The sequence below is a fragment of the Danio aesculapii genome, chromosome 17 (genome assembly GCF_903798145.1).
Source record: "Danio aesculapii chromosome 17, fDanAes4.1, whole genome shotgun sequence".
Taxonomy (NCBI): domain Eukaryota; kingdom Metazoa; phylum Chordata; class Actinopteri; order Cypriniformes; family Danionidae; genus Danio; species Danio aesculapii.
This window is the reverse complement of record NC_079451.1, coordinates 27280145-27296669: the sequence shown is the minus strand read 5'-3', so window position 1 is coordinate 27296669 and position 16525 is coordinate 27280145. Positions and strand designations below refer to the sequence as shown.

The 16525-nt window shown below is 33.3% G+C and overlaps 1 protein-coding gene across 1 annotated transcript in view; it reads left to right on the top strand.

Moving 5' to 3' along the window:
- Window positions 1–16525, top strand: part of crybg1a (crystallin beta-gamma domain containing 1a) — a 73224-nt gene that overhangs the window by 21658 nt on the left and 35041 nt on the right. The window contains exon 2 of the mRNA XM_056476513.1: window positions 12099–12240. Within this exon, the coding sequence (XP_056332488.1) occupies window positions 12099–12240 (142 nt within the window). The remainder of the gene's footprint in view (window positions 1–12098; window positions 12241–16525) is intronic.

Below are 16525 nucleotides of genomic sequence, written 5' to 3'. Positions count from 1 at the left end.
AATAGTAATGATGGCATTTTACCATATAAATATGAGGCTTATCTTTTGGATGTTCTGAAACTCAAGTAAACCTCACTCCCCTGATTTCATAAGACACAAGCGACACACACGAGATATTATTAAGAGATCAAAATACAATCTCATATCAATTTTATGTGCAAAAATCAGTATTTGGCAATACCTCATCAAAATTCGGCAATATTATTAGAAATAATTTGCGCAAATCTTCATTAAGAAAACTACAAAATTGATTCCAAATTGTTTTGTTATTGATGTCAGTGAAGAACTATTTTTGTTTGCAAAGAACCTTACAGTAAATAATTATTAAAGGAATACATTTTCTTAGCATTAAGACCATTAAATAAATATAAATATTACAGGTTCTTCATGGAACCATCATTTCTAATTAAGAACCTTTATTTTTAAGAAGATCAAATGACATGTTATTCACTGGAAGTCAATGTAGACTGGTTAGTATTATGTACATATCTTACAAACCTATTTAGATTTGTGAATGATGTAAGACTGTTCAGATTCTCTCTTTTGTGGCACAGTAAGTTAATTTGATCTTTGAAACGCTGCAGTTTTCTTACATTCGCAAACAGCTATTTTACTAGGTTAGAATTACTTTTAGAAAAAGCATAATGTAAAAAAATATAAGGAATATTATTGTTAACTAACATGCAAACGAATAACATGCTTTAATAAGTGCCATGGAGTGCCATTTAAATACCAGTACAGTAAAATGAGTCATAAATGTGAATATGTCATAGATACCCCCACACCACAATGAGTAAGTCTCAAATCTTTAGTGTTATCATTTGTTTTACTACTATTATTACAACAGTTCACCTTTAAACTCATTACGTCTTAGCTGTCCTCTCAGTAACGAAATATCTGAGGCTGGATGTCTTTTCTTCTAGTATATATGCACATATATTCACATGAAACTGCTCATAAAATATCTTTTCTCGAGACCAAACCAGGAAATATACAATACATTATACACTGTAAAAATAGCTGTTTGTTAACAGTTGCCTATAGCTTGTGATTCATGGTGTTTATTTGTGCTTCTGTATTGCATTACAGCACAATGAGTTCTGCTCCAACAACTTTCAATGACTTTCGTGGTTATTAATTAGTTGTTTGAAGTGATTTATAGTAGCTAGCAGCATGTTTTGGTACTATATTTTACACAATTTATCCAGACAATAGATTGTTTCAAACTGACTAAACTAAAATGTCAATTAAGGTCGCTTTGTTAACTTTTCAAAATCTAAAATAGTCTTAGAATGGATAAAGTCCCATAATGCAATTCCAAAGCATAAATAAACAGAAAACACTACTGTACCAATCATGAGCCACAGACAACTGTTAATAAACATCTTTTTTCAGTGAATATAAGATGTTTTGATACCTAATAATTCATAAAGAACACGTTTATTTTGTCATTTGTGTTTTTTAGACTTTATAGAGTAGGCAAGTGTCTCAGTAAAATTATCCGATGTCATTATTGTTATACTATATAATGTCTGTTTTCTCTTCTCTGGTTTTCTCTCCATCATGAGCTTTATTGTGTTCATGATTTGTTCATGATGACAACTGAATTAATTTCAGTGTTACATAAATCCTATCAAGGCTTTTCATCTGCCGCAGTTTCATTTACCAAACCTCTTCCCTCCATTACTACAGAAAAGCATTTCAGTCTTTTGGTCAGTAATCATTTTTAAAAAGCAAAATGATTGATTAGATGTTTACAAAATAAGGTGTGAAACCAACCGTACTGCATTGTTTTAATACCGTGACCATATTTAGGTTAAGCTTTGAGTGGGTGTGAGGGTGTGTGTTTAAAATGAAATCATTTTGTGAGGAGCTTCAGATCATTCTGTTCAATGACGTTTAAAGACAGGGGTCAAACCTTGTAGTTGAGTCTTGATTTTTAGGAGTTTTCCTTTAGAGACTCAAAACATCATCAGTGGCATCAGCATCTCATTCAGTCTCGACTGTTATGAGGAGTTTGCAGTGCATTAATGCTGTTGTAGAAAACTTCAGAGATTACATACAAATATTGATTGAAGTTCAACCCTGTCAGTATCATGTGAATTAACCTCTAATAATAAATAGTCTTTATTATTTTCTAAACAACTATATTGTATCTAATCAGCAACATTTGCTATTAGTGCATTCAATACCTTTTTTAATTTAATTATAAAAATATGATTGTCTTTAAAAAAATTCATTCCACATGGTCCACATGCTTGTTTGTGAATATCATTGTATGAAATTTCTAAGCATAATATGAGTGGCGGTTCATTCTGCTTTGGTGACCCATATAAAAGCGAATAAGTGAGTAAGTGAGTGATTGTAATCTGAGTTGGACAAGTATTAACACAATTTAATTTGACTATATGAATGGAATTTGATCCAATTTGATTCCCAGTGATAGGTTGCAGCTGGAAGGGCATCCGCTGCGTAAAACATGTGTTGGATAAAATGGCGGAAAATTCAGCTGTGGTGACCCCAAATTAATAAAGGGACTAAGCCGAAAATGAATGAATGATCCAATTTGACAACATTTATAATTAATATAAACACACATATTTATTTCTAATAAAACAACATAAAACTAACAAATATTATTCTAAAAGTAATATATAAATTAACTAGCAAGTTTAAGGAGCTTAACAAATAAACCAAAAAAAATGTAAATATGAATAAATTGCTTGCATAAACTGCAGTCAAACAGTCTCTAAACAAAAACAATCCTTTTCTCCATTTCTTATGTGGGTGATACATGTGGAAAAGGCTTAATATGTTTTCTTGACTCTAACATATTGACTCTAATTTAACTTTATATATGCTGTAATTTTACAAAAGTATTTTTTAAAAGTGTAAAATGACCTGAACTGATGAAATGTTTATTTATTTTTATTTACTTTTAACTCACTTAAAAATCATTGCAAAAACTCATATATATATATATATATATATATATATATATATATATATATATATATATATATATATATATATATATATATATATATATATATATATATATATATATATATGTGTGTGTGTGTGTGTATTTTGATAGTAAGCATTTGCAAAGTTTTTCCTTAGTGTTATTTTTATTTCAACAACAAACCTGAATGCATTATAAGGGTTAAATAAATCCTAAAATATGGCCATCAATACTGTACTTTACTTTGCATTTGACACTCTCTATGCAAACTGTTTTGTGTGCTGAAAGGGTGTTGCTCTTCTGTCACTATGTGCAGCAGCAGATCATGTCTAATTTGTCATTCTTATGTATTCATTTGTCTAGACACTACAAGTGGCTGTACATCCTCACATTTAATTCTAATCATCATTAACTCATTTATAGTTATATTTAAAAAATAAGTCAAGCCAATACAAACCTGTATAACTTTATTTTTCTACATGCTCCACAAATTAAATTAAGAATAAAGAACATAAAAGTGTCTTATTATGTAATGAATGGTTATCGGATTTTTTTTAAACTGAGCTCCAAAATGACACAACAAAAATGCTTCACACGGGTCAAATCATAGCCTTCAGTGATTTGAAATTGTATCTATTACAAGACGCATTGCATGGTTTCAGAATACTCCAAATATATTGCACAAGTTAACTGGGTTACTTTTATCATCATTTTTATCATTTTGAAGTCTGACAGCTTGGCTCTCCTTGTACTGTTATTATATGAAAAGATCTCCAAAATGTCTCCTTTATCTGAATTTTTAAAAAGAAAGAAAGCTGTAGGCCTCAAAAACTAAAAAAAAAAAAAAAAACAATAAATGATGACAGAAGTATGCCTTTAAATATTGTATTTTGACCTTGTGTGAATCTTTAATTTGCATGAATTTTTGCAGAATAATGTTATATCTAATGTGGATTATGTCATTCTTTTTGTTGTATATTCAAAAACAGTCGTAACAGACAATATACAGAACAAAAGACAGACTCTTAGATCAATGTAAACATGAACATAAAATGTGGACTTTGTACAGAAAGTCACTCGATTTCATTGTGCGCACACTAACACGTAAACACGCATGACCTGAACACTTGTATATGTGGTTTACGAGGACTCTCCATATGTGTAATTCATTTTATACTGCAAAAAATGCTTATTATATGGATTTACCCTGACCCTAAACCGAAACCCAACTCTCCCAGCAAACATGTGGCAGATTTTGCATATGTTTGAGTATGTTTTTAAGCTTTTTGAATTACGAGGAAACAAGGCTTGTCTTCATAAACCACCGTAATATTGTACAACTAGGCCATACAAATGTCATTATACAATTGTATGTCCTTGTAAAACACATACAAAACACACACAGTGTTATGGTAGAAGAGACTGATGCTCAGGTTTGTTTTCTGTGTGGATGTGGGTCAAAATGTCAGACTTACGTAACAGTAAGGTGTGGCTCAGTTCTCCTGACGGGACATCATGCTGGGAATCTTTGTCTGCGTTTAGTGCAAAGCTCTCTCAAATATTTAACTCAGCCTTGTAAGAACCTTTTATTATAGTTCAGTCCAAGTGTTGTTGGTTGCATATGCTGTGAGTGATTGTTTTTCCTTTGAACAAGTCAATGAACAAGTGTGATATCTCTCACATCATTATTTATTTATTTAATTTGTTGCTGTTTTGTCTGTATGTTTTTGATTTTTAATTTTCTTAAGGCAATTCAATTAAGACAAGGTTTATTTTTTGTTAAATATTTAAGACGTCCCCATTAAAAACTTATGTTGAAGGCATGTTTTAATTATATGCATAATGTTGATATTTTTCATTTTTAGAATTTATAACTTTTTATATATATTGTTTCTATAAGTTTTTCTCATACCTTATTCACAAGGGGCGTCAGCATCAACGCTTCCCATTCAATGGATGACATCAGGGTTTGCCGAACTGCTTTGTGGATCCGTCAAAAATGGCAGCCAATCAGATCGCTTTATGCAAATACCCCAGCTCAGACGGTAGCCGATTGCGGACTAATTTTATTGGCTGACGCTGCTATGACGATCACGCCACCCCAACTTCAGACATGTCCTCAGTCAAGCACTGACGCTGAAGCCCCGTGTGAATGCACGGTTAGTCTATATTCAAAAACCACAATGGCAATTTGTAACTTTTTGCTTCATTAGCTAATTCGTATGAATTTATACAATTTCATTCATACAATTTAGTATGATTTGCTTATCTCCCAATGACGGTTTGGTTTAGGGGGCGGAGTTGGGTGCCACACCTCCATTTTAAAATCGTACATTTTCGTACGAAGTAGTCACTAAACTGACAAAATGTCAAATAGTTTCATTTCTTCATGAAAAAACATAACAAATCACAAATTACAAAACGTATGAGTTCGTAAATTTTAAACTAATACATAAAATTACTATTAGTTTTAACTTAATTTTTATTTAAGTCATTTGACTTTTTGTGCTACATTTACCTTTATGTCATTCCAAACCTGTAAAATTGAGATTGTAGGTGCGTCCCAAATCGCATACTTACGCACTATTCTATGCCATTTTGTAGTATGATTAGTGTAAGTGGTGCGTTCACACGGAAAACTCTAAAAAGAATAAGTGCACTTTAATGACCTGAATAATGCACTTATTCAACCGGTAAAATAAAGTGTAGAATGATGGACACTTCACACACTCAACAGTCGCAACTTTGCTCACATAGCGGAAAAGAGTGGAGCTTTCAGGCGCTCATCTTAGATTACTTTATTTATTTTAGATCGTGAAAGCAAAATTGTCCTACAAGAGTGATTATAGCGCCTCCCGATGGTGAATGCGGTTAAACTCATGGCAGGTATTATTTGGTAGTTTGGTCATTTATTTAATAAATTTGGCAACCGTCAAACATCATCAGGGAAACAGTTTGTGCTTAGTAAAAAACCCATTAGTGTTTCATTTGGGATGACACTACATTCATATACTATGCTGTTGAGTGTGTAAGTGCATAAGCACATAGTGTATAGTATGCCATTTTAGACTCAGCTTGTGATTCACTTTGATGCAATTATGTTTTTATATTATTTGTTATTATAAATATATTTATGAATAGTTGAATAATTAGCTTTTATTAGAAAAGTTTTTAATTTCAGTTTCAGCTTTAGCAATGTAATCTGTTTTAGTTGAATTGTCTTTACCTTTTTTAGTATGAGTCATATTAGTACTTTCAGTTTTATTTCAGTTATAGTTATCAGGGAAATATTACAAATATTGTCATGGATTTTTATTCTCTTTTCTTTATCTGTTAATCTGCTTTGTAGAAAGCACTATAGAAATAAAGATGAAAAAAGTCAAGGCAACATTCAAATTCATGTCCCTGAGTTATACTCAAGCTATTATTTCCATTTTCATTTATTTCATCTTCATTTCAATTAGCAAAATACAGTTTTTAATAATTATTTTGTTGTATGCGAGACTGAAAAAACAGTAGCGCATTTTCCCAAAAACCACACAAGATTTCCAGAGAATCAGACAGCCATCGTTCACAAAGCCCTGCCACTCCTATATTTATGAAACTTTTGGACTAGTTGATGAAAGCTCTTATTTGTCAGTTGTGTCAGGGACAAATGCTGACTGGACGTGATCAGGCGGACACTTTTATCATTCAGAAAGGAACTAAATGACAAATTGAAAGGAGGAGTGCGAGTTACAATGAACACTCAGGTCCAGATAATGTTTTTATGATGCACAATCAGGCTGGATATGCGACAGGTCAGTACACATCATATTATTAGTCAGATACACTGCCACATGTGTGTGAGTCATGGAGGTACAGCAGATCAACAAATCCTGTTCATTTCTCGATTGAGTCACAATATTACATCCATCTCATTTTGCAGTCAGAATCAGCGTAATTGGGTCATTCTGTAACCTGCTTGGTTGACAACTGACTGAAAAGTCACTTGCTGTCTTCAAGAAACGACTAAAAACGCAACTGTTTAGTCTCCACTTTTCCTCCTAATCTGCAATTGCCTCTCTGGCTATACCACTAACTGAGCCCTCTTTCTTTCTCTCTCTCTCTCTCTCTCTCTCTCTCTCTCTCTCTCTCTCTCTCTCTCTCTCTCTCTCTCTCTCTCTCTCTCTCTCTCTCTCTCTCTCCCTCTCCCTCTCCCTCCCTCCCTCCCTCCCTCTCTCTCTCTCTCTCTCTCTATTAAAAAAAAAAAAAAAAAATTCTACTAATGTTTTGCTTCTTAGACTTTTACACGCCTGAAACTTGTCTATAGCGCTTGTTCACTGCTGCTCTTATAGTTGTGTAAATTGCTTCCTTGTCCTCATTTGTAAGTCGCTTTGGATAAAAGCGTCTGCTAAATGACTAAATGTAAATGTAAAAGGCAGAAAACTGAGAGAATGCAGTGAGATGGCTTGGATGTCTGCAGATGAAAGAAGATCTTGAACTGGATATGAGCTTATTCAGGTGAAATAAGAAAAGCCTCGGGCACCTCAGGTTGTTTGTGTTAGCATCCATAGCCCTGAGATCATGGCTTCCCATGCTAACACACATGCCACATCATGTATTTCTAGTTTACCCAGAAGGCTCAAACAGTCAGAGAGGAAGCTGAAATATTAACCCCTTTTGAACCATATAGCTGAAAGCGCTTCAGTTCATTTTCTGTTCTAATTTGTCTGGACTAAAGGTTAAATGTCGGCAGTAAAAAAGCTTTACTAATTAACTGAAATAATTAAACCTTTAACATTTTATCGTTTGTGTAATTTCATATTTTGCTATTACAAATGCATTAATTAGATTTTACAGCTTACACAAATACATTTTCTGAAAAGCTTTTTTTTTTCCAAGTTAGTTTTTTTACCTGTGAAAAATGAGAATGAATAAAATGTGATTGTTACCTAGAAAGTCATAGTTGAATTATTATTAGTATTATTATTGTTATTTACATCGATAGGCCTATATTTGTGGTGTAATTTCTTCAAATGAAGCCGAACCATAGACTGTAAAAAATATGGACATAGTATCTGTGACATCACCCAAAGGTTTCTAAAGAGCATAAATGAAGCTATGAGTAGGCATGGCCAACCGCCACCATTTTGTTCGCACGTCATCGTACGAACATAATCTTTGGCAAATGAAGGCAACTTGAATGTTCAATTAAGTGCACACAGCATGCCATATTATCTGATAATTGTTGAAAATAATTCTAAAAAGTAATTGACTGTGTAAAGCCACATAAAACAAAACAAAAATATGATGTATTTGCCGAGTTCAATGACTAGTTCAATGACACTGAGGTGACATGACGGCGACCAGCGAGACATAGTTGTTACTCAAGTGGCTACGTCCTTAATTATGCAGACTTAATATAACTTAAGAAAAACTAAACGAATGAGTCATAACAAAAATTCACCCCCTCACAATTGTCATGAAGGGTAATATTAGCTATATGTACCAAAACCATCTTTTGTACCAGGCTGTAAACATGTTTTTATCAACTGTAAAATTGGCCAATTTAGCATTGCAGTCAGTGAACATCTGGAGTTCCTGGAGTCAGCCCCCAAAGGCCAGTCGATGAATTGCAGTTTCAGCTACTTCCGTATTGGCTCCACGAGGGAGAGCGGGAGGTTGCCGCCTAAACCGAACAAGCGGGTTGTTTTGAAAGCACAGAGTTTTCACATGAGATGATTGTTTTTTCATATAAAATAATAATTGGTGGAGATGCTGGGTTGTTCTTTGTAACAATGAAGTCGGGGTACAACAGAGTTGAGGGTCCAAATGCAGTTTACTTACAGCTTAGTCAGCAAGGCAATGGTCAACAGGAACACACGGTATCATGAGGGTACTCCAAAAGCATACTCGTGGTCACAGACAGAGGTCGGTGCAGGTGGCGAACAGGATAAACAAAGAACAAAAGAAGGGTCAGGAACCATGGCAGGACTGGACTAGAAAACACTTTGTAAAGTTACAGGTTAAACAAGACTCAGTGATGTGTGTGTGTGTGTGTGTGTGTGTGTGTGTGTGTGTGTGTGTGTGTGTGTGTGTGTGTGTGTGTGTGTGCGTGTGTGTGTGTATGAGAGGTGAATATGTAGTCCAGCTAATCAGTCCATGATGAGTTTCCAGCTGTGTGTGAGTACTCAAGTGTGATGTGGTGTGTATGTGAGGTGCATGATGGGATATATAGTTCATTTCCAGTGTTGGGCAGTAGCGTCACTACAAGTAGTGATGCTACTAGCTTAACTACATTTCTCAGTAGCGTAATAAATCCAATAGCTTTTCAGAACAAATTTTTTTGTCAAGTAGCGCTGTAGCGTCCACACAAGCTACATTTACCAACATTCACGGAGCTGTGAGGCCGGTGTCTAGCCAATGAAGGTAAATCCATATGATGGCGAGAATGATGATTTCTTCTTCCTGTTTTACGACGGTTGACAACAAACTTTTTGGTGCGTCACTGCCTACTCTCGCTCTGGTCGGTGACATCGCAAATCATTAAAAAATTATTAGGCTGACACGAGAAACTTGCTTGATGGAAAGATGACTGAGGGAGACTATATATATATTACTGTAGGAAAGGCTAAAGTATACTACGGTAATTACTATTATTTCATGATAGTTATTAATGATACTACAATATAGTGTAATTTAATGCTTATTTGTAAATATTTCCCTTTACTATTCATTACTATGCTATTTTAAATGCTTAACACCTGGTTTTATTAATTTTTTAGTTTTTGCTGTTTTATACTATAATTTGTTTCTGTTTGGTACAATATTATTTACAGTAAATAACTGAACTAAACAATTAATTGACAGTTTTAGTGATTGCTAAGATATAAATGATAATTTAAGTTGCTTCGATTTAAAAATGAAAATTGCAAAAATAGCTTAAATGTAGCTATAATAATAATTGAGTGTATGTCGACAGATGATGAAAAGTCTCATTCATACATAAATGTGTCTAGTAAAATAAACTGTGCCATTAATTCATACTAAGAGTCATGCCGACTTCATATTTAAATAGTCGTTTTGTGGTTTAGTGTTTAGACACTAGTCGATTAAATGTACTGTAGAGTCCTGATTTAGATTTATTCATGAAATATTTGCCACATTCTGTGACATTTTGCCTTAAACAGTCCACTTTAACAGATAATTTTTATTGGAATTCCTTATTCTGCCTGTGTATTCTGCCAAAAAGTAAAGCATGATTTTTATAAATGTATTCCTGGGAGGTCTTACACCAACATGTCAGTTCTAGCAAGATGAAGCAGGGCTGTTGGATCCAATTAAGAAACCAGAAAATCATTAGGCATTAATTGCATTTGACACCCAAACAGTTGAATGAATGAACGTGAGCTCTTTCTTTGTGAAGAGTCGAGTGTGAATGCTGGATTGTGGTCAATAACGCCCCATCAGTCAGACACGCTGCAGGCTGATCTGTGTGCACCTCTCACTTATTATTTCAAACCTGTCATAGAGCATTTTTTTCATTTTCACTTCAACAGATTCATAAAGTATGCTCATAATGTAACGTGTGCTGGTGAAACTCGAAGAGCCATTCTCCTGCCTGATTAATCACATGAAATCTCAAATCACTTTTGTTTTGAAACATGATATCACATTTTGCTTACTTTTTAAATTGTCAAATAATATGGCATTTGTTGTCTATTTAATGTCTTGCTGGAATGTTTAGGATCACATAAATTTGTCTGGCAAGTGAACAAAAAATGAAAACAAAGCCTATAGCAGACTGTTGAAACTAAGCAAAACGAATTACAGGCTGCTCCCTGGTGGTTAAATGTTGCAAAAAGATTCAGTTGCCCAATATTTATCTTGCACAATACCTAGAAGTTTGTTTTCAAGGCAGCTTGAGTGTTTTTGTTTTGAGAACTTAGACTGCATTAGTTTTTTCTGATAACTGTTATTAAAATGTGAGATGATATTCAAAGAGAAACCCTTTTGACACCTGGATTGCAAATATTATGTGTATTTAAAGCAGTGTTTAAAAACCCTACTGACAATTCAGCTATTGTTAGCTGTTGGCATAAGTTGTTCATAATGTACTGTAATGCTAAAAGACTTGCTGCAGAGTCACAACACATTAGAGGGAGCAGGGCAAACACAAAGCTGTCGCAGAACTTACATAATAAAAAATGTTTACTGCATTCCATATTATTTAATTCAATATTGTTTGTTAAATAAATATGTAACAAATTAAATATTTTAGAGCTTGGTTAAAATATGTATGTCTAATCATGCATCAAGGTTTTCAGAAAAGGTTTATTTATTTATTAGAAAGCACAACCATAGATTTGGAGGGAATTTATTTAAGAAAAAGCAAAATTTCCGTGTGTTTTGCCTTAAATTTCAATACTTGTTTTCTCTTAAATAATTTGTGAGGCCCTCCAGAAGGTTTCTGAGGCCCCCTAGTGGTATCCTGGTTTTAAAGCAATATTATATTAAATTCAATATGATATACAGTTCCTATATTATATTATTAATTCATTCATTTTCCCTTCAGCTTAGTCCCTTGATTCATCAGAGGTCGCCACAGCGGAATGAACCGCCAACTTATGCAGCATATGTTTTTACACAGTGGATGCCCTTCAAACTGCAGCACAGTACTGGGAAACATCCATACAAACTCATTCACACACATACACTACGGCCAATTTAGTTTATTCATTTCACCTATACCGCATGTCTTTAGACTGTGGGGGAAACCCAGAGCACCCGGAGGAAACCAACCCTGACACATGGAGAACATGCTAATTCCACACAGAAATGCCAACTGACCTATTATATTATATTATATTATATTATATTATATTATATTATATTATATTATATTATATTATATTATATTATATAAACTGAAGTCATTCTGGATACATACGATTTAAAGGAGATTAAAATAGTTATTTTTTTTTTTTTAGATGAAGCTTCGTTTAATCAAAACAACACAGAAAAAACGAAATGCTCTTATAAACCCCCACTATCGTCTTTTTGAGCCGATACTTTATCTGTTTCCAAACTGGGGCATCCGGGAGTCATTGTTTTCGCAAACCTCAGTAACAATCGTCTCTCTGTTGCGCAGGAGTTTTGATCAGGTGAGCATCCAGACTGAGAACTATCTGATGACGGACACCTGCCCCACACCAGTGCGCTCACGCACCAGCTCCTTACTGAGCCTGGACATCATCTCGAGTCCATCCTCTCCCACAAGCAAACGCAGCAAGGTAAGAGCAAATCACATCATCTGAACTCTCTCTCTGTGTGTCTCTGCCTGAATGCAAAACAGTGGTTCTGGTAAAATGGATATGATATATGGACATCACATAGGGCACTGTATGGTTATGTTCATCAGCATATATGCATATTTAAAATTCTCTTTACACTCTGGTTGAGCAGAAAGAGCATACTGTGTTGCTTACATCAGTAAAGTTTACTGTAAGGAAAAGGAAGTTGACTGGATTTGCTATGCTGAGACTAGTTTGCTTTAGCCTTGGGCAGCTGCTGCTCTACTTTCATCAGAGGATCAGATTACAACAGTCACTGCTCCCTCCGCAATACTGCAAACACTAACACACGCTCTGTTTGCTGGAAATATACCCACTTTTTTCATTCATTTTGCTCTACAGGGCTTTTCTAGAGGACACTCATTGGCTCAGTTGTGTTCTCAAAATTCATCAGACAGTAATTGTTTCTTGTATGGTTTAATAGGGCGGAGATAAACGAAATACTCATTGTAAAATCCCTGGAGAGTTACTGGGCATTTACAAGATTTTTTCAACACATGTTTTAACATAATAGTTTAATAACTGATTTCTAATAACTGATTTATTTTATCTTTACCATGATGACAGTAAATAATATTTACTAGATATTTTTCAAGACACTTCTATACAGCTTAAAGTGACATTTAAAGGCTTAATTAGGTTAATTAGGTTAACTAGGCAAGTCTGGGTAATTAAGTGTGTTCTGTAGACTATTGAAAAAATATATAGCTTAAATCGGCTAATAATTTTGACCTTAAAATGTTTTTTTAAAAATTAAAAACTGCTTTTATTCTAGCCGAAATAAAACAAATAAGACTTTCTACAGAAGAAAAATTATTATCAGACATACTGTGAAAAATTCCTTGCTTTGTTAAACACCATTTGGGAAATATTTAAAAAAGAGAAAAAAATCAAAGGGGGGCTAATAATTCTGACTTCAAATGTATATCTAAATATGGGACATTCTACAAGAAACAGGTCCTCACTTAAGCTTGTCGTCCTCAAAAAATTCATACAAAATCAAGCATAAAATCCTACAATTCAATAACAGAACGCATCCTTGATCACTGTCAACTTCTTCTCCGTCAAATGATGTCATTTCCGAGTCATAGCCTTAAAGGTGTATTGCACGCATTTTATGTTAAGTTCAATACAAATGTGACAGGACTGACAGAAACATGGGGACAATTGCAAAATAGTTTTTATTTGTACAATTTATTTATAATTTCATAGTTTTAATCAATTGGTGTGAATAACAACCTAAACTTGCTGTTTCTCAAATTTTTTCTGAAATAACTTTTTATTTTATTATAAATGTATTGTTTATACCTTTTTTTTGTTTTTAGGGTCACAAAACTATTAAAGCTGTAGGTTCAATTGGGCTGAGGACAAGGACAATGACAGGGTTTGTACATTTGTAAAAGTGTTTTAATAAAGAACAAAAATCTGAGAACCAAATGAATGTCATATTCAGAACAACTCACAGAAATCAACCTATAGTCCATTTTTGAAATCTTTGGGATGAAATACATTTTAATTCACTGTGCATATGGTTTTATTTCAGCGACAGATAATATATATATATATATATATATATATATATATATATATATATATATATATATATATATATGAATTGATTTTTTTACAGTATTTCCTATAATATTTTTTCTTCTGGAGAAAGTCTTATTTGTTTTATTTCGGTTTTATTAGATTAGTTAGATAGTTTTGAAATTGTTTTTAAACCATTTTAAGGTCAATATTATTAGCTCCCTTAAGCTGTATTTTTTTCAATAGTCTACAGAACAAACTGTAGTTATACAATAACTTGCCTAATTACCCTAACTTGTCCAATTAACCTAGTTAAGCCTTTAAATGTCACTTTAAAAAATATATATCTAGTAAAGTATTATGTGCTGCCATCATGGCAAAGATAAAATAAATCAGGTATTAAAACTACTATATTTAGAAATGTATTGGAAAAATATTATTTCTGTTAAACAGAACTTGGGGAAAAAAATATACAGGGGGGCTAATAATTCTGACTTCAACTCAATATATGGTAATCAGTGTCAATGAAGATATCATATGTGGTTCTTTGCCCAATAAAGGGTTAATAAAGTATGTAAAACGCAACTGCTGAATAAAGATCATTGAATTTAGAGGAACTGGTTTGTGAAATAGATGTTTAAAGTCCTGTTTCAGTTCCTTTGGTGCAGTGTCTCTTGAAGAGCTTTTGTGTTGTGAGGGTGAGCCAGCAGAGGGCAGCACAGGCTGAACAAAACTCTTCACTCTTGAAAATAAAGTTTCTGACACTTTTACTTATACAAATATGCACATTCCTGTCTTGTTTAGATTGTTCATATAGTGAATTGGAATGTCATGTCTTGAACCATGCTGCTACATAATAGTTCAACATAAATAAAAATATACAATAATACAGTATAAGAAAATAAACATCAGTTAACCTTCTGACTACATATAAATACTATAACTACTTTAAAGGGTTGAATACACATATATATAAACTGAGACTGTAGAAAACATTTACTTAAAAATAATGCACATGAATTAGTGTAAAAGAGAATTTTGTACATGATATGCACAAAAAAGTCATTTTGTAATTAAATTATAATGCAGGGGAGATTTTGGTGAACACAACTCATACTGCTAAATAATTTGTAGTGAAATGCGCAAGTAAGCATATTATTATCCTTTTTTGTCTAGGTTTGGGCATTTGTTAACTACCATAGAGGAACATATATAAAGCTTGCATTTTGTTTCTGTTTCAGTGATGCTTTTTGCATATTTCAGTGTCCTTTTAGTCAGGTTGATCATTACCTACATAATTTGAGATATAACGTGTTAGTATATCAGAGCTTTTAGATACAGTAGTTGAAAATATAATTAGACTGTTCAGTTTGACCTTCTGGGTTGACCGAAGGTTAAAGTCAAAGTCACACAATAGTGAAGTCAAACAAACTCCTCAGTGTCAGTGTTAAGGAGAGCTGGTCTTTCTGTTGTCCAAGACAAAGACAACCTTAAGGTTTTATCCCTCTGTGGAGGTGATGCCAAACAAACAACAAAAGGCCTCACCTTCCTTTAGCAGTCACGCATGCTTTATGTTACTTATACTTTTCATGTGTTATTCACCCAAAGCAATATAGAGTTTTTTAAAATTATATTTATCAAGTTATTAAGTTTTTAAAAGTGAAGGTTCTTTATTGAAATTGGTGGTTCCATGAAGAAGCAACTTTTTATTCTACTTAAAGTTTATTCCACTTAAAATCTGCAGAGTAATGCAATCCAGACCAGTAGCCAGCCTGGTGAAAGGGGTGGTTCTTTTTTCCCAAAAAGTGGACATTTTTTGCAGTTATTCGCTTCATTTTTGATTTAACTATGAGATTTAAATACTGCATTTTAGTCACATTTAAGCACTATTTTTAGCTGGACTAGCTTGTCGGGTATATTTTTAAAAGAATAATAATAATTTATAAGTATTATTTTTAAAATACAAATACACCACATGATATATCATTAGGGAAAAGAGAAATCTGTTAAGGCTTTAAATTAAAAACGGCCTATTAAGGCTAAGTAAATTGTCATTTAATAGGCAAATAACAAACTGGCCAGCACCTTTAACTTTGCGGTCAGAATTTGGCCACTTGAAAAATAAAAAAAATTAAACATAATAATCATAATAACAATAATTATAATAATAATTCATTCATTCATTCATTCATTTTCTTCTCGGCTTGGTCCCTTTATTATAGGTTGGTTTTGTTTTCGGTAAAAAAAAAAACTAAAAAAAGAAGCCTTTTCTATTGGTCATTTTTTTCTTTCAAGAATATGGTCCAAGGTGTAGAATAAAAGTTACTTGTAAAATGTTTTCGCTATTTAACAACAATACAGTTGGTCAGTTTTGAACGATGACTTCACTTACGTCAGATTCTTCTGTCTTAAGCCTTCTTCGATGAGCTATTTTAACAATTTAGCTTGGCACAGCAGTCAAAATAGGACAAATGAGCTCATGTATGGGACAAATTCTGGACCTTTGTCAGTAAGGGTGGGTCTTTTGAACCCGCTGGCTACGAGCCTGCAATCTGTGAAGAAAAGAAATAACATTTCACTAAAGATCCTTGGGGAACCAAAACAGGTTTTCCTCAGTGTGAAACCCCTCTCTAGTTCTCATGTTACACAACTTGGGACTGAATAAATGATTAAATGTAACAATGATTTTTTTAGC